A 23,143-nucleotide genomic window follows, 5' to 3' on the forward strand; every position below is an offset into this window, starting at 1 on the left:
TTTCTATTTTGATTGGGTGTGAATAGTCAGAATCACAAAAGATTCTGATTTTTACTTAAATACTGTATTGCCATCTCTTTTGAGGTGAAACTAAATAGATTAAATTAGTTGCCCTTCTAATTCACTTTATATCTTTGATTAGATTGAAAAGATATATGATTGATAAACAATGGGGTCTCAAAAAATGTTTGCTATCAATAAATTGAGCATAGTGGATAGTGATAAATTTTGTGGATAATTTTGAGGAAATCAAAAACATTTATCTTAAAACAATAATTTTAAGAGGACTAATATAGAATGGTAGTATTTTTATCAGTTGTGGTTTTTTTCTAGCTAAATTTCCAAGTTTCTTCAGTATATCTATGATCTGATCATTATGAGACTCCTTCCAACACTTCATATTGCAACACATCCATGTTTCCTCATTCTTTTGGATTCCCATCTATGTGCTTTTGTAAATCTTTCTCTGGGATTATATCCTTTTCCAATCACACATCTCTCTGATAGTGACTTGTATGCTATTCTCTTTTATCAGGAGGGCAATTAGAGAGATCTGGAAAGACTTCATATAGAAGGTGGTGCTCAAAATGTATCTTCAAGAAAGAAAGGGATTCTCTAGCATAGCTGAAGAGGGAGTACATTCCAAGAGAGAGGGCACAAAAATGGGAAATGGAATGTAGTGTAGTGTTTGAGGAGTAGGAAAAAAGAAAAAAAGGCTTGTTTGTTATGATCACAAAGGATGGAAGAAGGAGTAATATTTATTGAGATTGGAGAAAAGGAATGGTCAGACAGATAAGAGGAGAACCAGGAAAGAGCAAATAGTGTCACAAAAACTCAGAGAGCCTCATGGAGGAGAGGGCAGTTAACAGTCACAGTGCATAGAGAGGTTGAAAATTGAGGAAATGACCTTAGATTTGGTAATTAAGAAACCACTGGTAAATTTATGTAGAGCAATAGAGTTCAGGTAGAGTTGGGGAATGAAAAAGAGTGGAGGTCATGAAAGGGCTAGCATTGACAGCTTTTTCTAGGAATTTGGCTAAGAAAGGGAAAAGAGTTAAAGGACCATTCTTCATTTGAAGGGATGATAGAGTTTAGTAAGTCTTAATCGTGGAAGAAGGCTTGGGCATGCTAGAAGGCAGTAGGGAAGGCACTAATAAATGGAGAGAAGTTGATCATTAGAAAGGGAAGGGTGAATTTACAGGCTGATGAAGGAGATGGGAACAGGTGGAATCAAGTATCCATGTAAAGAGGTTGGTCTTGGATTAAAAAAAAAAAAAAACAAAACAGCCATCTCATTTTCAGAAACTAGGAAAAGGGTAACAGAGGGGCTGGTGTCAACGAGTGTGGAGATGAGGAGGAAAGAGGAGGGAGTTCACATCACATGGCTTCAGTTTTCTTAGTAAAGTAAGAAGTGGGATTCTCAGCTGAAATAGAAAAGGAGAAAACTAGATGCTTATGGAAGAAAGAAAAGTTTGCAGTAATGTCTGGGAGATTGTGATAGAGGAATTAAAGGACTGCCTTGCTACTTTTAAAACCTAGTTGAATTGGATAACGTGAATTTATAATGTACCCATTCAGCATGGTTGTTTAATTCTGGATAAGTAAAAAGGTAAGAGGTATATTTTATAGGAATAAGAGGTAATAGACAGATTTCAAGAGGAGTTGGTTTGTGAACTAGAATAAGGAGAAATATTATGTCTTTGTTTTGGTGTAATAGGTTTCTTTTGTGATCCTATGCATTTAACAACATCATTCTGAGAAACCAGAGGTTTCACCAGACTGCCAAGGGAGATCCATGGCACACACAAAAAAAAAGATAAAAAAAATTCCAGAGATACAGGAAATCATTTTTGACTTGTGAATTATAGTAGGAAATATACCTCTTACATCATCTCAGGTTTATCCTTTATTTTGATACTTGTAGTCAGATGGTCATTGAACCAAGTTATATTTTTCAAAGAATCTTGAATGATTTTGACATGTGCTTGGGCAGTTTTTCATTGGAGGGAAGCCTTTACGGAGGCATTTTATATATACTTATACAAGTATAAAGATATGGCATTGTGGACCTATTTTTTATATACTTGATCTAGTACAGCTGCTGCTCTCCTTCTTCAAGTAATTCAGTGTGCATCTACTAAGACCTATTTTGTGCTAATAAATTTTGCCCTTAGAGTTCATACATGATTCCGAGCTCTTTAGGTCTCTTTGTTGTGGCAGTATGCATTGGTTAAAACTTCCTTAGGAAATGGTAATGGTTTGCGTGGCCAATATCTAATCTTTTATCTCTTTTCTCTTTTTGGTGTCAGCTTGTTTAAATCATGTAAGAGTAACTTCATTTGCTACTACATCTCACACTTATTTTTCTTTGTTAATTTTGATTTTCTGATTCAGAAATGATTTGCACATTAGAACTCAGTCTTGCCAAAAAAAAATTCATTTTTAATAATGGTATTTGATACTCCCTCTCTTAGTTACCAGTCAACTTTTAATTAAAAAAAGTATTTAGATATATAGGTATGAATTATATAAATATATATACTTGTATAAGTGTGAGGCTTCTGTACAATCTACAAGTCTTATTGTCCTCTTTTTGGCTCTTATTCCCAGGCTACGTTTTCAGAGAATTTTCTTTATTCTTTCCTATGTCCACTTTTGCATTGAAGTCACCAAATATTGAAATTAATTTAATTGTGAGAGCCTTACTTACTGAATTTTTTTCATAAAATTTCTTCCAGTTTCCTCATCCTTTGCAGCAAATTTGGAGGCAGGAACTTTAATTGTTTATAATAGTGGTTTTCTTGGAAATACTCAACATGAATGCTGCAATCTAAAATTACCTTTCTCTTAAGATACTGTTTCTTGTTGCCCATGGCCACTGAATAAGTATGATTATCTTTATCTGCCTCTGCAAGAAAACCTGTGGCTCATCCTTCTACTTAGCTTATGCTTCTTCTTGTTTTGTGGTTTCATTGATAGGAAGAAAAGTCAGAATTGATACTATTCAGTCCTCAATAGTTGAGAGCCAACTACATGTTCCAATAGCGCTGGGCTTAGAGTCAGGAAAACCTGAATTTAGAACTAACCTCTAGTAGTTAGTCACCATGTGACCCTAACTGAGTCACTTACCCTCGTAACCCCTGGAGAAAGAAATGGCAAACCACTCCATTTCTTCTACCCAGAAAACCCTATGGACACTATGGTCCCAGCCCATGGCATCATTAGCAGTCAGATCAAACATTTCTGAAGAACTAATAGCATGGTTGCTGGGCAAGGTTCTCACTTTTGAGTACTATTAGCTGTTTAGTGTTTGCAGGTAGTCAGAAAACCATGATCCTTACTTAGCATATTAAGTCCAACTTTCTATCACTCTAATATTCAGGAGGAAACCACAGAGAATTAAGGGCCATATTCATATTTCATAAAGAAACTGAAATTTCAAGGTCATCGATTAAAAACAAAGACTCTATATACACTAAAATAATTAAATCCATACTTTTTGTGACAGTATCTGAAAACAAATTCTTCTTTTACTGGAAAATGCTTAAACAAATTGCAGTACATGAGTATATTGAAATATCATTGTGCTCTCTTTAAGAGATGCTGGATATGATCAAAACAGAAAAGGTGGAAAGACATGAGCTAATACAAAATGAATAAAACAGAGCTAGGAATCAAAATATACAGTGACTACAACAATGGAAACAAAAAGAATAACAACCATAGAATATTCAGAACTAAATTTTAGTGAAATTATAAAGAATAAGCTTGGCCTCCAAAGGAAAGATGTGAGCCAAAACCTCACAGATATTAGAATCCCTTGCAGATATTGGAATATGTGGAGTACTAGAATACAGGATCAGAGTTTTTTTGATGTTACCAAGTTTTATTAATTTTTTCCCTCTTTAAAAGAAATTCTTTATTGTTAAGGCTGAATCTCTGGGATACGAAACCACAAAAAATGCATTTATTTATTTATTCATTCATTCATTTATTTATTTAGAGGGGGCCGCCTCACTTAACTCATCATCCCATCCAACTAAAACCTACCCTATAACCATAGAGATGAGTTTTGTAATTGTTGATGTTCCAGATGGTTTATTAATTCTTCTATATAAATCGTGACTTCTTTGAAGGAATCTATAACAGTTTTTGTGCCTAATAGGTTCAAAATAGAAATATTGATACTTTTTGGTATAGCACAGATTGAATGTAACTGAATGGTCTTAGTTTATTTTTTTTTCTTATTATAGCTTTTTATTTATAAGATATATGCATAGGTAATTTTACAGCATTGACAGTTGCAAATCCTTTTGTTCCTATTTTTTCCCTCTTTCCCCCTACCCCTTCCCCCCACCCTTTCCCCCAGATGGCAGGTTGACCAATACATGTTAAATTTGTTAAAGTATAAGTTAAATACAATATATGTATACATGTCCAAACAGTTATTTTGCTGTATATAAAGAGTCGGACTTTGAAATAGTGTACAATTAGCCTGTGAAGGAAATCAAAAATGCAGGTGGACAAAGGTAGAGCGATTGGGAATTCTATGTAGTGGTTCATAGTCATCTCCCAGAGTTCTTTCCCTGGGTGTGGTTCAGTTCATTACTGCTCCATTAGAACTGATTTGGTTCATCTCATTGTTGAAGAGGGCCAGGTCCATTAGAATTGGTCATTATATAATGTTGTTGTTGAAGTATATAATGATCATCTGGTCCTGCTCATTTCCCTCATCATCAGTTCATGAATGGCCTTCGTTTAAAGAAGAATAGCTTTTAATGATTTAGGAAAGTTTTACAACTTGTGACCTAATTGGATTCTATATATTCCCAAATGTACTAGGGATGTATATCCTTCCAATTGAAAAGTTGACCATTTTGTTAAATATGTTGAGAGATGAAGAAAACCATGAATTTCTCTTCATTTTCCTCTCCCTCAGTTTTTCAGCGCAATTTTTAAAACTTAGATGACTAATTTGTATTTAAGAGGTTGTTGAACATAATCTTTTTTTTAATTAAAGCTTTTTATTTTCTAAAAATATATATGAATAATTTTCACCCTTACAAAATCTTGCCTTCTAATTTTTCCCCCTCCCTTCCCTGTTGAACATAATTCTTTTTTTCCCCCCTGAAGCAATTGGGGTTAAGTAACTTGCCCAGGGTCACACAGCTAGGAAGTGTTGTGTCTGACGTCAAATTTGAACTCGGATCCTCCTGACTTCAAGGCTGGTGCTCTTATCACTGCTCCACCTAGCTGCCCCTGAACATAATCTTAAAGAAAAAAGTCTTAGCAGATTGCTTTTTTAAAGGGCCTTGCTCTAGATATATGATTGAAGAAATATTTTAGGGAGGAGGAACTATAGGCCATAAGCAATAAATTTCAGCATGGTGAGTATATACTTATTTCTTAGAAGGCCATTCATCTTGGCTTGAGACATTGTCTGCCTTTTTCCATGGAACAAGAGAAAGATTACATCATATCCTTTTTCTTTACCACATCCTTTCCTTTTTCTAGTGTTATCATCAACACTTATTTATTTTGAGCCTATGTGAAGATATGTTTATTATCTAAGATTTGTAGTTTCTAAACTGGATTCTCTATTTATAGCTTATAATCTGATATTAAGAGGATTATGGTATTTATCATGTTATTAGTTTAGTCCTTTACCAACACAATTTATTTAACATATAAAAGTCCTTTGTTTTGAATACAAAGTTCTCCCCAAAATTAGAATTAAAATTAAACTACTTTTGTTGCCCTGATAGTTTTTTTTGTTGTTGTTCTAATAGTTTGTGATACCAAATATGGGTTCTAGAAATTAGGCCATTAATTGAGTTTAAAAATCTTTGCTGTAAAGTATCTTCCTCTTTACCTACATTTGCTATAAAAGGATTTGACCAAAATGGAAATCATGTTCCTCGCCTTTCTGAGTTAACACCCATAATTTTTTGTTCTTCATTTGGCCCTTTGGGGATTTATACGCAGTTTGTTTATTTTTTGGTATTTCTCTTGGGTCCAGCTGTTCATAAAAAATGTAAGCTCACTTTGAGTTTAACTTCTGCATTTCAGGCAGATAGCAATCCAACAGTACCAACTCGTGCTTGTTGTTTGTATGACAGAGAGTTCTCTTCACGACTCTGTTGGTTTTTGCTGCTTTTAAAAGTGAAGGCTAATCCTAGTCACCTCAATTTTATTTTGTTGTTTCTGTTCCACTAGGAAAAAATGGTGAAGAGAAAGTAAAATTTCCAGCAGTGAGGCTGTTAGGATAAGGGGGGCATTTAGCATCTCCATTCTACACAATTCCATCGTTAACAATATATAGACCTAAAGAATCTTCCAGGGAGATTACTTCCCAGGACAGATCTCTGAGGGCACATTGCTTTTCATTGATTGTCATAGTACCTTAGTCTGTACAGACAGACAAATTATAATCTGCTTATGTTTTGCCTCAAAATGAATAAGCTTCCCAAACTACTGTTACATAACTATGCTTGGTATTTTCCCCCTTTTATTTTGGGTGACTACCTTCATTTGAGGTAGTTGGGCATTCACAGAATCTGAATTGTCAAAGGATTTAGTGTACTGCAATTGTTGGACTGTTCTTTAAGATTCCCAGGATATAGGGTTGGTATTCCCTATTACAGATTTATACCACCCTAGTTTATTCTTAATTTTGGGAGGGAGTGGGAGTTGTGTCTTGTTCAGGGTCACACAGCTAGTAAGTGTCTGAGACTGGATTTGAACTTGGGTTCTCCTGATCTCAGGGCTGGTACTTTATCCACTGTACCACCTAGCTGCCTCAGTAATATTTTTTAAATATTTTTTTGCACATCATATAAATGCTAGCTATTGTTGTTGTTGTTGTTATTATTATTATAATACCTGTGCTTATGACTGCTAATTCTGTATACCCAGCTTCTAATCTTTCTCCTAAGTTTTAGTTCTACCTCACCAGCTGCCTGTGTGACCAACAGGTCTCAAAGGCCACTTCTGGGCTTCCCTTTTGTTGTCAGGGTGACCATCATCCTTCCTTCCTGTGTATTGGGTCAGATGCAAAAGACTTCCTGACTTTCCATCCATGATATCTCTTTCCTCCACTCACTTCCCTTCTCACTGTTCACATAGCCAGCACCTCAGCTCAGGTCTTTGTCACTCATCAGCCACACAACCCCAAGAGCCTCCGTTCTTCCTGACTTGCGTCTCTTCCCTACCCAAATTAATCCTCCATTGAGTTGCAGCAAGGATTTTCCAAAACCCTGCCATATCACTCTTTTGCTTATTCAACTCTAGTTATCACCTCTAGAGTTAAATACATGTACCTGAAGTCCCCAAAGCAATTTTAAGTCTAAAGCTCAAATGACTTACCCAGGTATAAGCATACAAGGCTTCCTGATTCCACGTTCATTATTAAATACTTTAAAACATCTTAAAATGTTTTAATTGACATTTTTCTTTGCATCATCAATGTTTCTCATTGCTTTCCTCCATATTTAATCAGAACCAATGAGAAGACGAGAAAACAATGTAACTGAAATTAGGCTGAGATTGACAATCTCATACTATCTTTCATAATAGATTCAAAATGAATATAAAACTTGATCATAGTATAAAAAAATTATAAGAGATACTTTCATATACATTTCACACTTCTGAGTTGGAAATTAATTCTTAACCACATAAGAAATAGAAGACAGAATAAATAATTTTATTTGAAATTTTGCATTTGCATAAACAAAAATAACAAATCTAGTATATGAAGGGAAGTGTTCAAATGAAAAATAAAATCTTAGTATCAAACTTACTAGATAAGCATTTGGCATCTAACATGTATAGACAGCTACCAGAAATATATAAGACCAAAAACTATTACCCAGTAATTGTTTTCAGAAAGTATGAGCAAACAGTTCCCAAATGAAGAAATGCAAGAAATGCAAACTATCAATAACTTTGAAAGAATGTTCCAAATTACTACTACTAAAAGAAACATAAGTCACAACTCTGACTTCACCTTATGCCGAACAAATTGGTAAAAAATGACAAAAGATGGGAATAACTAAGGTTGGAATGGTTGTGGAAAGATAGGCACATTAGTACATGCTATTGGTGGAGCTTTGAATCAATACTACCATTCTGGAAAGCAATTTGGAATTCTGCAAATAAAATGCATACATTCTTTATAACTTTTTGATCCTGAGATTCCGTTGCTAAACATATATGTCAAGAAGGTAATTGTTAAAAAGAGGCTCCAAAATATTTATAGCAGCTTTTTTTTTTTGTGATAGCAAAATACTGGAAACAAGGGAAATAACCATTAATTGAGGAATGGTAAAAATGTAATGCATGAATGCAAAAGAATATCACTATGCTATGATGAATACAGAGAATCAAGAAAAGAAATAAAATTATGCAAAGTAATAATAAGCAGAGCCAAGGAAAAAATACATGTTGACTCCGACAGTGTAAATGGACAGAACAATTACAAAACCAATTGAAAATAAATTGCAGAATCACAAAGAAGAGAAATGAGATGACACCTTTCCTTTGCAGACTGGGAAAATGCATATATTATCATTTTTTTCACTGTGTTTATTATTTGATATTGCTGTTTTTCTTTTTCTCTTTTAGAAAAAAAATATACATGAGATGGTTCTCTTGGGAAATACAGGCAATTAAAAAAAGTTATCAATAAAAATTACATTAAAATAAATTCTGTCATCTTTTTCTTTACATTGCCTATATTTCCAACTCAGGTTTGATTGAAAAAGGTGTTTCGTAGGCTGTGATGTGCAGGTGAACTTGGATATGTTTCTTCTGTAAAACAAAACAAAATAAGAAAAATTTAATTTACCATAATTTCATAATATTTGCTATAATTACCTTAATTGCAATTTTTTCTCATGAAAACTGTTAACATTTTATCTTTTACTTAAGCATCATAATGGTTTTGAGGACCAAAATCATAATTGAAATTCCACTTTGACCACTTATTGTATGACTATGGGTAGATCATTTAATCTGTTTGCCTCTCAGTTTCCTTATCTGAAAAACAGGAATAATAATACCTGTCCTTTGTACATCAGTTCTTCTGAGCAAGCTGCAAAGCACTATATAAAAGGAACTGGTATTTCTATGAATACCTACACATCCTCACCCTACTTCTAAAACAAATTTCTCAAACTTTTCATACTTACAAAAAGACCATATGATTAACAGGAGATGTATGGAATAGCAAAAGACATCAATAAAAATTTATTTAAAAACAAAAAAAAATATCTGAAGGCTTTGTCTTATAACTCCAAGATTCTGATTATAGGAAAGAGGTTCAAGAATTTACTCTAAAAAGTGAAATAATGTGCAGTTATAGTTTGGAATAATCTGAAAATCTAGGCTGCATGATCTCTAAAGAATTCTTTGACCCATTTAGATGACTTATTCACCTTATTTTATTCATATTTAGAGGTATTAGCTGACTATATGTCAGGCCTCTGCAAAGAGGCTTTTGTAGGGATGGTAGGGGATGGGTGCTAGTGCAGGGAAAGTTTGGGGGCTTTTATTGTCACTAAAGTGACACACAAGTGTGTGTATATATTTTTAAAGTTGGCTTTATCACAAGGAAAGTTTCACATCTGTTTACTACATCCTATGTTGGCAAAGCTAGTTGACTAGTTTTGCTAAACTTTTTTCTTCCTCTTTTTTATATATTAAATGATGGCCTTTTGGGAAGGGACAAAAGAATGAAGTAGGAAATGTAGGTGATGAGAAAATTTATCAATAAAAACTTATTTTAAAAAAATGATATAGTTGGGCAGCCAGGTGATGGTGTGGATAGAGCACCAACCCTGAAGTCAAGAGGACCTGAGTTCAAATTTAGCCTCAGACACTTAACACGTTTTGGCTGTATGATATAGTCCAAACAGAGGACACTAGGTTTCCTAAGTGGAGAATAGCCAGCCCAGCTTGGAAGTAGAACAGGTCAGAGCTTTAGAGGTTTTCTGTGGGGCACAATGAGCAGCCCTGTACTTTTAGCCTGGGCCAGATAGATAGGGAGAGCCAGTCTTTAAAATTCAGTGAATGAAAAAAAAAATTTAAAGACAAAAAAAGCTCATACAGACGTTTCTGAAAACAATAATCCAAATATATCTTCTCATCCTGTCTATTCTTCCAACCTTCTTAGAGACTTTGTATCCTGTTCCTTATCTCATAATGTGTTTGTCTTGTACTTTATTAATATTATCAACTTCCAAATATCCATAAATTTCCATCTTTTCTTCTTTTATTTCACAAAAGAGATAAAATTTAAATTGATCTAGAAGTCAAAAAGATCAAACAATGAAGTTCATGTATACAAATGTTTTATTATTTTTGTTGAATTTGGTACCAAGATTGTTCTGTTTTCAACCTACACAATTCTAATTTCAACTGAAAGGTTTTACATTTTGCGTAAGTGGGAATAGAGGTAGAGAATAACTAAGCCCTTTGTGATTTTTGAATTGACAACCCTTTGGTTTTTAAACTTTGTCAGGTCAGTACAAGAAAGATCTCCAGAAATCAAGCTTTTAGCCTGCATGTGCCCTAGGTACTGTAACTAAAAAAGGAAATTCCCAACTACTTTGCTACAGCAGGTATTTCCTTCTCCCCAAATTTCCCAACAAATGCTAAAAATAACACTAAAACATACTTTAAAAAGCTTTTAGATTATTTTTAAAAGCATGTAAATGGCCCGCTTTTTTTTTTTTTTTTAGGTAATTCTCTGAAAATGGCCATTGTACTCTATACCTGACCTTCATTTTATGCAATGTAACTCTGAAAAAAAAATTGTAAATTAAAATTTTGAAAATGGAATCGTTTGTTCAGTGAGCTGTATTTCTGGAGTTTTTTCTTCATTTTTAATGGGTCATTGTAGAAACTTTTATTGCATTTTTCTTTCTGTCAAGCTATTGCTTTTACACAGCTTTTCCTCCTATAACAACCAGAGTTTTAGAAAAGGACTGATGTGTTCTTTGTCTTCAGTTCTGTATCTTTTAACTCCTTGAAACTGCTCCTTTCAAGATAATGCTCCTTCCCAGAAACTGCTAAATCAGATGACTTTTTCTCAGTCATCCTATTCCAACTTCCTGTAGCTTTTGACACTGTCACTCCTGCTTCCTCTTATACACCAACCTCCCTTGGCTTCTGTGTCACTGTTCTGTCTTGTTCAGCTTAATTTACTAATCCTTCTCAGTCTTCTTTACTGTATCATCATCCTCCCCATTAAGACGGACTTCTCTCAGAGTATCTTTTAGTCACTAACACTCAGAGCATCAGCAATGATGTTACCAATTTTTTCTTCTCTCCCTCCTTCTCTCTTACTTTTATTCTACTCTTCTCATTCAAGATATTTTCTGCTTCTATTCTCTTTGTTTCTGGGTCACTCCCTCATCATTTCTTGCCATGTATTGTGGTAGTAGCTTCCTGATCTGTCTTCTTGTTTTCAGTCATCCACTCTCTAATCAGTCTTCCACAAAACTGCCCAAATAACACTCCTAAAATAAGTCAGTGGTTTCCTATTGCCTCTGTGATAAAATATAAACTCAGTCTGGAGTTCAAAATCCTCTGTAATTTTGCACCTACCTTCCTTTCTAGTCTTAAAATATTTCATTTTGTCCCTCTGCAATGTTTGTTCCATCCAGACTGACCTAAATGTTATCCCCCCATTTCAATATACTGCCTCCCATCTTTCACCTTTCTTTTCCTTTTCATATCTATATATGTGATGAATTGAGGGAGCAGAAAGCAAGGGAAATCTTTCCTGATCCTCTCTTCCCCTCAGTTAATACTTTTTCCATCCTGAAATGACTTTGTTTTTATTTCTCAGGATTTTATAATCCCTTTGCTGGAAGGGACTTGTGAAATTACCCAGCTCCTTTTTACAAATGAAAAGATGAGATGTAAAGTAACTTGCTTAAATTCATACTTTTCTTTTAATCTTTATTTTTAATACACATTGTTTTATGAATTACATTGGAAAAGGAAAATCAGAGCGAAAGGGAAAAACCATGGGAAAGAGAAAAAAAACAAAAATAGAAAAAAGAAATGAGATAGCATGTGTAAATTCATACACTTAGTAAACAGCAGAGCCAAAATTTGAACCTGAGTCTGCAAATCCAAATCCAGCACCCTACCTTACCATTCCTCATAAATATCCTTTCCCTCCACTGCTTCTCACTCATAATCCTATAGCATCTCCCTGGGAAAGAGCTGACAAATTAAATTATGCTGTAATCCAGTATTGCTTTTGGCTGCTACATCTTTCCACTTGGAAAGGAGATCTAATATTTGCTGTCTGAGGCAGCTTCTAAGCTACTTGCTATAGTGACCGGTTTCACATTTTATAAACTTTAGGAAATGATTGTCATCAGTTTGGTTACCTACCTTTTACCTATTTGCCACATCTTTTTTGCACTAGCTCTTTGTTTAAAGAAATTAGATTAGAGTTGCTTCAGTTAATTAAATAAATTGTACCATAAATGTTCTAGAGGGCCTTGGTATTTTTCACATATGATAATTCTTTAAAGCAAAGAGTCTTTTGAAAACAGTGAATTGTGCCCCATTTTTTAAGAAATCTTTATTTCTATACATCAAGTTTATAGTCATATAGAGCAAAGTATACCTCCTGTGCTGAAGTTTTATCTCATCTCATAGGCCAGAAGTTCCCAATCTGATGCTTTCTCAATCTGGCTTAATTTCTTCCTTCAGAACTGTTTGTTTCACTTGCATGAAATTGGTTTTCCTCCGCTGCTTATCATGTTTTGGAGGCTTCTATAATTGTATTGTAGTGTGGCACTACAGATTTTGAAAAATAATATTGTGCCAGTACCTTGGAAATAAGCTGGTTTTTCTTGCATGTTTGTGGACAAAAGCATGCTGGAATCGGCCCCTGTGGCTCTTTGTGCCATGACCTTGCTCTTTCCTGCTAAAAAGCGATGGTGTGCTTTTAATTTTTATTCACAGAGCAATTTTTATTTTAAGGGGGATATTTTGGCTCAGATTGGCTACATCGAAAGCCTCAACCAGTCGCCACTTTCATCTTCTACTCCTTCTCCTTCTTCTATAAATGAGGTAAAAGAACATCTTGAATGCAAGGGAAAGCTACAATTTAACAGACAGCTTTCCCAAAATAAAGTGATTCTCTCTGGAAAGAGCATTGCAGTTTATGACATGTGGAAATAGAGGATGCAGAATATCTTAAAAGTCTTTTTTTCATGTAGTTTGAATATGGCCTTGTGGAAACATACTTGGGGAGGGGAAAGGGAACATGTTGTGTAAGAGTATTCTCAGATGGGGATCTCTTAGATTTGGCAGTAGTGTCTTCAGATTGAAACCAACATCTCTCACAGTCATGTCAATGTATTAAGCATAAGAAACTCAAACATATATTGATCATAATCAGGAATGGCTGCTCACAGACAGTGAAATTGGTGTGTTCATCAAAAGGAGAATTGGCTCAAAAAATGACTCCTGTGCCTGAAGGATTCAACTTTTAACAACTTCTAATAGTAAATTTCAAATATATCATAGTCAAGTAGAGAAGACATATCCTGAAGGGAAATGAACTAAGCCAAAGTTCAGGAAAGGGAGAAAACTCATGGGCTGAATGTTGTTTTTAGAATATTTCAAAATGAGACGGCCCAGGAATGAAAAGAGACTTGCCAAGACCGTGAAAGGAGCAAGTGGCTGAGCAGAGATTGGAACTTGGGTCCTGTGTCTCCGAGTTCCATTTTCTTCTTACCACACCATTTAGCTCCCTAATCCTTGCAGGATTTCTTCCTGCTGTCTTAGTAGAAGAACCAGACCTCCTGTCACCTAGCAGGGGTGCCCTCTCTCAAGAGAAGAAAAAATTAAGATCTTTCCACTGCTTCTTCCTTCTCTGCCATTGCCCCTCTATCTCTTCTTTGGATCGATCCAGCGTTGCTGCTGCAACTCCCCTGTCTTTCACAGGGCAACTGGGTAGACAGTAGATAGTGTGCCGGCCTGGAATCAGAAAAGCTTACTTTTGTGAGTTCAAATCCAGTCTCAGACACTAGCTTAAAGTGAAGTGGGTAGTGGAGCTCTTTTGGACTATGTGGAAAAAGAGACCATCACACACTACAGTGCATTACTGGAAGAATCACAGACATTGGGGGAGGGCATTTATTTCTTATATTTATATTTATTTCTTTATTTTTAGTGGTAATCAGGACATATGGTAGCATTTACCAGTTTGCCATTATTCTTGCAAATTAGTTTATTTGCTTAAAAAATGCTATTAAAAGTTAAAATGTTATTTGAAAATTGCATAGCATTTTAAAGTCATCATTTTAAAATTGTATTCTATGTTTTGATAATTGATCTCTCTCTCTCTCTCTCTCTCTCTCTCTCTCTCTCTCTCTCTCTCTCTCTCTCTTTCTCTCTTTCACACACATACACACATACCCCTCTCCTTGATTTCCTCCCACACGTTATGTGCCTTTCTTCCTTACAGCTCTGATGACCATCATCTCATAGCCCTTCCAACCATTTCTTGGTCATTCTAACAGAACAAGAAAAATTAACATTCCAGGAATCATAAAATAGACTAATTTTATTTTTCTCCCTTCCTTATAAAAACCATGGGAGGGAGGCTTAAAAACCTTGAGTATGCAAGCAGATTTTGATCTTTCACAATAAAATAGAAAATAGATTTCTTAAGATGTAGAATGAAGATAGTACTTCTAGAGATCAGTTATCTAGTTAGGATTTTTCTTCATGAAGTAAAAGGGAATGAAAACAAAATTTTATAAGCCTAATGTAATGTTTCTAACAATGAATTACATAAACTTTTCAGTGATGGAAAGCTTGTATCTTTGGGGCCAGGAATTAGGGTTCCTTGAAATTGAATCAGCTGTAACATTTTCTTCCAAATTAAAATATCAGAATTTTTTTTATTAAAGGACCTCTCTTTCTTAATAGTAGGACTGTTAGGACTTTTTAATGAGATAAGACTGATTAAAAAAAAAGATAACATAGTTGATGTCCTAATTTCATACCAACTTACCTTTCCTCTTTCTTTTTCTTTTCTTTTCCTTCAGTTTTCATTTTCTTGTCTTGCCATTTTCTTTGAAAGTCTACTCTGTATAACATGCTCTAGGATAAGTGCTATGGGGTTACAGAGATTAATAATAAAGACACTTTCTCTGTTTTTATTAGTAAAAACTAGTTCAGGCAAAATGAGAAAGTGGCCTAAACAGATCATCTCTAGTCCACTGAACACTGGGGTTAGAGTCAAAAGCCCGCTGAATTTAGAGGCCCAGCTCTGCATTAACTAGCTCTATGACTTTGAGCAAGTTCTTTAGCCTCTTTAGATCTCTTAATCCAATTCTCTCATGTTACAGATAAAGAGATTATACCTCTAAGGTCCTAACATCTTTAATGTTCAATGATTCATTACAGTTCACTTTCAAAATCCCCTTTGAAAGCTTTCTTTGTACAAGAGGTCATCCTCCTGTTGAATTGGAAGGGAAAGTGGGCTGGGCTTGCTAATATTCCTAAGTATAAACTAGCAAGAAGTTTTCATGTGAGTTTTCTAAACTTCACTATGATGTTGTTTGGGACTTTCTAAGTATCTGTTTTCATGGAAACAAATGTAAGAGCTTTAAAGGCATCTAGTTCCATTCCATTTGTCTAAATAAATAAGGAAACTGTAAGGACCCAATAGCCAGAGAAGTTAAATTTCTTGCCCAAGTTTACAGAACTAACTCAATGATTCATTCACTTGGCAAATCTTTATTCAGCTACAAGATGCATACACTGTACTAGTTTTCATTTCAAGTATCCTTGTCCTCTAGTAAAAGGAAAACCTTTACTTCCCACATAAAGGAGTCATTCATCATGAAATTTTCAGCATCTGGGGTTTGACTACAAAATATAATGCTCTAAGTAATACGTATAATGTTGTGGAATTAACAATTAGGAGATGTCAATAGGAGTATTATCTTTGGACGAATTTATTAAAGAAAACCATTTTTCTGTTGGAATTTTTTCTTTTCTAACCTCTTGCCACCACCAAGGTTTTGAGTGGACTTGTGAATTATTAAACTAGATGTAGGAAAGAAGACTGTTTTCATTACTAACACATTTCTTCTACTGTGGGGAATCATTCATAAATAACTCATTATGAGCAGGAGCTGTTTAAAGTAGATAATTACTCATTAAGAGGCCTCAAAAATTAAAAAACAAAGGTTTTGTGTCAAAAGTCACTTCAAGATAATATAGCAAGAATATTAATCTACTACTTTTATGTTCAGAAGGAAAAGGTTAATGGGAATTTTAATAGAAGTCTACTTTAAATGAATTTGGAGTCAGCAAATTTGAAATAAGCTACTGTTTGTGTACAGATCTAGAGAAGCTGGATCTATAAATGCTAAATTATCTAAAAGAAAGGAGCCCCAGTTGTCCTTTAAATATGATGGAAATGCAACCATTGTTCTATTGCAATTAGCATTTTGAAATGTTTTATAGTGGCTAATTAGTTGAAAAGCCCTTTTCAAATGTGTTAGTTACAATCTTGCCCAGTTCTTTGGTTCAAGAAACTAAGATGTGAATTATTAAATGCATTTTCTCAAGAATAATCACAAAGATGATATCCAAACTTAGATCAGATTTTTACTAATGGTACAAAGATTGGCTACAGTCATTGCCTACAGCAGATGGTAGACTTTAACAATAAATACAGTCCATTCTATGCGTGAGCACACATGTTCATTGCCCTTTGGGTGGCATTCTTAGTAATTTGGTCTCATTGATTACCTTTTACATAGCTCATAGACACACAAGAACAGTCAACTATGTAGTTACTAAACTAGGATTTTTAAAGCCTCACATTGTCTTCTCAGCTAGATTTTTAGGAAGAAAAGGGGTTGGGGTGGAATTTATTGCTTATTACCTTTATCAAAAAAAAAGGTTCATTGATGCTCTTTTTTTTTACAATTACACCTTTACAATTTCTGAGACCCTTCTTCTTCCTCTTCCTCTCTCCAGTTTAAAACTAAAATACCTCAAAGATTAATTGGTCTAACCCTTTGATTTTACTTAAATGAGGAGACCTGAACCTCCGTCTACACATTCCAAAACTACCTCTAAGAGGGGAATTGTGTTTCATAAGATGTCTTCAGTGTTTCAAATGGTCATAATAAAATCTCCTGGAATCTTTTTTTTTTTTCCTTTTTTTTAAAGTTCAGTAGGATTCAGATTTGATAAAGGCAAGGTAGCCAGGTGCCACAGTAAATAGAGCTTGGAATTGGGAGTCTCATCTTCATGAGTTCAAATCTGACCTCAGACAATATAAGGTATCTTACCTGTGCAGGTCGCTTAACAACACTTTGCTTCAATTTTCTCATCTGTAAAATGAGTTGAAGAAGAAAATGGCAAACCACTGTGTTATCTTTGCCAAAAAAATCCAAATGAGTAGTCACCAAAAGTTGGAAATATAGCAATAATGCTAAATTTAGGATTACTTTTCTGTAATGACCAATAGAGACTGCTTCTAGGACAGTTTTAACACCCTAATCAAGACCTTTTGCCAATCCTTGAAAGCTTCTGATGCTTACTTTTCATGTGACCACAGGCACTGTAAATGGAAACCAAGAAAGGGTTATGGTCCTTTCAACATATGTTTTGTGTTGTTTGGGGTTTTTTTTTTGGTTATTTTTAGTAATGACAGCAGCTACTATATTTAATTATTTATCTGTTAACCAAAGATCCTTGGTTTATCCTGACCAGTATAGAACCCAAACCTTCTTGTAATATTTAGTTTCAGAGTTCTGCCTCAAGTTCACAAGGGCTAAATGCCTTGGCAGTAGGCATCTGTCAGAGATAATGTTTGCACGTGCGCATCTCCTAGCCTTGATATCAGTTACTAAATAAGATATAAATTATACATTGAATCTTATATGTAATAGAAATTGGAGCATATATCAATCAAGGAAGGTATTAGAATAATTACATAACATTTAAATTAAATTTTTTGGTGTCTCTAGGAAACAGGTTTTGTAGAAAAGGGAAGGAGCATTGGGTAAATAAGTCAACAGCCAAATTGGGTAAATAAGTGAACAGCCAAAGGCCTCTGGGAAAGGGGTGAATTAGGCAGGGGGAGTTCCAAGGCCCTGAGCTGAGGAGAAAATGGTGTCTTAAGGGCCAGGAAGTAGCCCAGCTTTGCACTGCTTCCTTTAAGTGCCCTAACTAATAATACAAATATCATTGCCACAACCTTAACAACCAGTATGAACCACTATAAATTTGAATAAATGCAAGTCAAAAACTATTTGTATTAGTTTGAGTGCCCTCACAGAGAGAAAGACTAAAGCTTTTCTAAATGCAGAAGAGAACACAAAGAGAAAGGGGTTGTTCCTCCCCAGCAATCTTAGTCCATTTTGATGACATAGGCATGTGATAACTGACTAACAATATGTGGTTGTAAGTGATTAAAAAGAGTGATTCTGGAAGGTAGATGCATACTGCTGAAGATATATTTATATCCTTGTTAGAGTATTTCCTGGCTTCCCCCTTCTTTCCCTACTTCTACCCCCAAGATTTGGATTAGTTCAGGGGATATATATCAGGGCTAGTTTTCACCAGATTGTTCCTTGATACCACTGATAGCTAATTTTTCCTTTCCTTCACTTATTGTTATAGAAAGTAATAAGCTTATTGGGAGAAGTGCAAAGTGCTCTCAGGAGGAAAGAAAAAAGATCTATCATTTGAATGGAAGTGAGACATCTTAAGAGGAATCAAGAATAGCCTCAAGGAGGGACGATAGCACTAATTCTGAGCATTGAAAGGAGAAGATTTCAGCAAACATTGGGGACTTTTGGTGGTTCCCAGAGTGGATTTTATTCAGTTTTACCAAACCTGGGGGCTTTATTTCTTTATTTAAGTATAGCTTGCTCCATTCCTAAATGAGCCATGGATTATTAGTCCTTTAGCCTGATAGCTCTGCTGTTAAATGTTTAGCCAGTTTTTGGAAGCCTATTATCGGATAAGTATTTCCCTCTGAGCTCATGCGAATAAGATGTCTTTCTATTATTAATATTTAACTTACAGTAAAACCACTGGAGATTTTGTCAAAAGGTAGTTAGGATTGCTTTGGGAGAAGGGGGAGGGAGGTTGAAGCATACCTAAAAATATTAGAGCAAAATTATACATTCAAATGTAAAATTTTGTCCTTAAGAAAAGAAAAACATGGGCATCAGGTTTGCTGTTTTTTAAATGTCCACCTGAATACATTTAATGTAAAACCGTGCATTCAAAGATAAAATTTTATCATTTTAAAAATGGAAATCTGATATTAGTTCTCTATTTCTATATGATTGAAATACAAAAGATTCATCTCAGCAACCTTGAGTGGGTTAGACATTAGCTCCAGCCAGAATTTTTTTTGCAACCCTCTCTTTTTAAATAAAAAGTTAAGTCTTGATGATTCACACTATCACTTGTGTATTCAAATGCCATAACTGCTATATTTTAGTCTTAAGAGTTTTCCACCTGGAATCATAAACATTCTTTTTCTTTCCTTCCCCTTTACTATGTAGGTGAATAGTGCTAATGACGCTTGGTCCAATTGGAATGCTGGTAAATCTGGGAACTGGGAAAGCACAGATGGCTGGGGAACTAAACCAGAAGGTGCCTCCGCTCAGAAAAACACTTCCAACAACTGGGACGCCGCCTTTGGTCATCCACAGGCCTACCACGGACCAGGTGAGAGAAGGGCTCCCTGAGCCTTAAAGGAACTCTGTCATTCACGGTACATAGAAATGTTTAAGAATGTGAAACTCACTAGTGATTATTTTACTGGATCTATAAGCCATTTTTTGTTCTGATTTCACCAGATATTGGTGGTTGACATTCTTTTCAAAGTACAGATAGACAAACGTCAGTTATCCTCAAAGGGCTCGTCTCTCTTGTGACACCTGAAAATGTTGCCCCTCCTTTACTGCTGATTTGGGCCCAGCACTCACACTAGGACTGCAGCAAAAATGGGCTCGGGCTCATTTGTGGCTTGTCCCTCCTTGGCTCTGGGTTGGCATGATTTGCGCCAGCCCCTGCCTGGCTTAGCAAGAGGTAATTGAAAACTGGCCCTATGACCCTTCGGGGTCTGTACCAGGCAGGTGTGCTTGGGTTCTTGGGCACAGCGGCCTTAAAGCAGAAACGCTGTGGACGAGAAGGCTGCAAAATCCAGGCTGGTGGCTGTGGGAACTCGTGGTCTGGGGGAGTTCTTTGCCTTTGCTTCTCTAAATCTTAGTTTCCTTGTAGAAAGGCAGAGGGCCTGGATACCTCCCTCCCCACCCCACCCCGTCCAACCTCACAGACTGGCTGGGTCAGGGCAGAGACTGAACCCTGACATTGGAGAGCTCCTTAGAGCTCTTAGCAGCAGAAGTCACTGAGTAAAACCTCCATAAGGGCCGGGATCTCCCCTACTCAGGGCAGAGGACAAGTGGCCCCTGGCCCCCAAGCCCACTGGCCTAGGACAGAGAAAGCTCGTGTTCACCCTCTCCCTGGGAGCTTTGCACCTTCCTGACCCCACAAGCTCTGCTGCTCCGGGCTTAATCTTCCCCAGAATCACATCAGGCCTGTGAGCAGGGGCCCTTACCTCGACAGCCGGGGGGGAGGGTCGCAGAACCAGAACTTAGATAGTGCCCACTGGGAACCCGGCTCTGTGCTCAGCCCTTTCCAAACCTTGTGTCTAGGAGGAAGCTGCCATTATCCCCATTTGGTACAGGGCGGAAGTCTCTCAAGGCCATCCCTCCACCCCCAGAGCCAGCCCGCCACCTCTAAAACATCTGTGACCTCCCTGCCCTGGCTCATTACCCCAAATCTCTTCAGTCAGTGGTGGTCACAGACCTCCACCCCCCGGGCTGCCCCCTGTAGAAGAGGGTCTCTTACATTCTGGCATCTGTGCTCTGCCCTCCTTGGGGTCCGGCCCTCCCTGGGGGGATTCGTCAGTAGCATCACGCTAAGTTGAACGTTGTGGTTCGGGGACACCCAGGCACGAGACCAGAGTGGGAGACCTTGGGCCAGGTCCCATCCCTGGTGCTGAGACCTCGGCCTCCTGGAGCCAAGGGAGGAGAAAGCCGGGCCGGGCTGTCTGCGATGAGACCAGAGCTTGGAAAGACTTGGCTCTTCCTCAGCGTTCTGGGGCTCCATTTCCTTGTAGTGGCTCTTGGCCCTGGCCCTGAATGTGGGGGAGGACGATCTCTTTCCTTTCTCTTCTGTTCCTGCAGCTGCTGCCGGGGATGATGATGACTGGGATGAAGACTGGGACGACCCCAAATCGTCACCTCCTACTTATTTTAAGGACGTGGAGACTTCTGAGACCGGAGGGGCCCATCGAGGCAACGCTCGTGCTGGTGGGGCTTCCATGAAGATTCCACTTAACAAGTAAAGTCAAAAAAAGTCTTCACTCTTTTCCTGTTGAATGTTAGCTTGGGAGTTTTTAGCCCCTAAGGGTGTGTCAGCCTCTACTTTGTAGGGCGCCATTAGAGAGGCAGCCTAGCATACAGAGCACTGAGTCTGCAGTCAGAAGAGCCAGGCTCGAGTTCTCCCTCACACACTAGCTGAGTAACCCAGGGTAAGCCGTTTAACCTCTGAACTCCATCTCCTTCTCGGGAGAGCCAGGGCGTTAGGGACTGTAAGGTCCCTTCAGGCTGAGTCTGACCCTCTCTATGAGGCTGTCCTCTGAATCACTAGAATATTGAGAGATATTTTTGAAAAAACTCATTGATATCAAGCTTTTCCTCATGATGTCAGATGAAGAAACTACATAGCACATCAGGCTCAATTCCCCTTTTGTTTTACTGACATTTTTAAAAGTAAATAATCAATAAAACTTGTTCAATGGAGGCAAAGCAACTGAAGGCAAATTTAATTTATGGAAGCAACCAAATGTCACTTAGAGAAGGGTGGGGCGGTAAAATGGGTAATTGAGCTAAGTGATACTGCTTTGGTCAAAAATGAAACTACCAGGGAAGGAGACTGATTTCTTTTGGGGCTGCTTCTGAAGAGGACAGTTGCAAAGAAGAAGCTTTCCAAAGATGTTTTGAGTAATGGCATTATCTTTGGAGTGATTTATACCCCACACCATTCCCAAATGTCAATTTTAAGAACACTTGTTGAAAGGTATGAATCCTTGAATGCTTGGATTGGAGGTGTAATTAATAGGAAATGAGACTGATCATAAATAAAATGATCAGTCTCATTTCCTATTAATTACACCTCCATATGAAGCCAACTCAAAACTTCTAGAAGTTTTTTTACATGAATAAAATTTTCCAAGTTGTCCTGTTGTCCTTTACTGGATGATAGAATTATGTAGATTTAAGATAAACAGTGCCCCTGCAAATATAGCCCTCTCTGGAATAAAACCATTTTCTTAGTAAGCTGTAGCTTGATTAAATGACTAATTGGCAAGTGAGCAATCTGATTAGATTAGGTTTCACTTACCACTGTTTCTAGTGCATGCATTTGAAAGACAGAACAAGGTGAAAAGTGTTTCTAAAAAAGCAAACAGGAATGGGAGGATTTAAATTATTATAAGGAGAGATCGGGGAACTCAATAGCATTTATTTCTGTAATTAGATTTCCTGGATTTGCAAAACCTGGAATGGAACAGTACTTATTGGCAAAGCAGCTAGCAAAACCCAAAGAGAAAATTTCCATCATTGTAAGTTTTTGTTTATTATCTTATGGTTTTTTTTCCCTAAATAATATGCTTTTACAATAACTTTAGTACTGAGAGAATTATGTTTCCTTTGTGAAAGGCCTAAGATATACATACTCTAAATAACTGACATTATCCTTTATAATTTAAGAATGCTAGAGATAATTAGTATTATTGGTGCTTTCATCTGTATTATTTAGATTTTTTTTCTTTCTCTTTTAAAGTAACATACACACATCTTGTAAGTAGAAGAGTGTAGATCACTTTGGAAAATCCTTTTTATTAAACCTTTAAGATGAGTTGATAAACTTAATTTTTATGCTTGAGTTTATAGCCTAGAAAAGTAAACATGCAGTATGAACACACAGCACCTTCTCCATTATCTATAGTAATCTGGTTTTTTACCATTAAGCCATCTGTAACATGAAGATAAGG

General features: G+C 36.4%; 1 protein-coding gene across 2 annotated transcripts in view; it reads left to right on the plus strand.

Moving 5' to 3' along the window:
* SNX9 (sorting nexin 9) overlaps positions 1-23,143 on the plus strand; it is a 117,445-nt gene that overhangs the window by 59,049 nt on the left and 35,253 nt on the right. The window contains exons 5-8 of one of the 2 annotated variants that reach the window (XM_051998003.1): positions 13,009-13,098; positions 19,584-19,749; positions 21,273-21,429; positions 22,627-22,711. In XM_051998003.1, coding sequence (XP_051853963.1) covers positions 13,009-13,098; positions 19,584-19,749; positions 21,273-21,429; positions 22,627-22,711 — 498 coding nt within the window. The remainder of the gene's footprint in view (positions 1-13,008; positions 13,099-19,583; positions 19,750-21,272; positions 21,430-22,626; positions 22,712-23,143) is intronic. The other variant, XM_051998004.1, reaches the window with a different exon arrangement.

This window comes from Antechinus flavipes, chromosome 4 (assembly GCF_016432865.1).
Source record: "Antechinus flavipes isolate AdamAnt ecotype Samford, QLD, Australia chromosome 4, AdamAnt_v2, whole genome shotgun sequence".
Taxonomy (NCBI): Eukaryota; Metazoa; Chordata; class Mammalia; order Dasyuromorphia; family Dasyuridae; genus Antechinus; species Antechinus flavipes.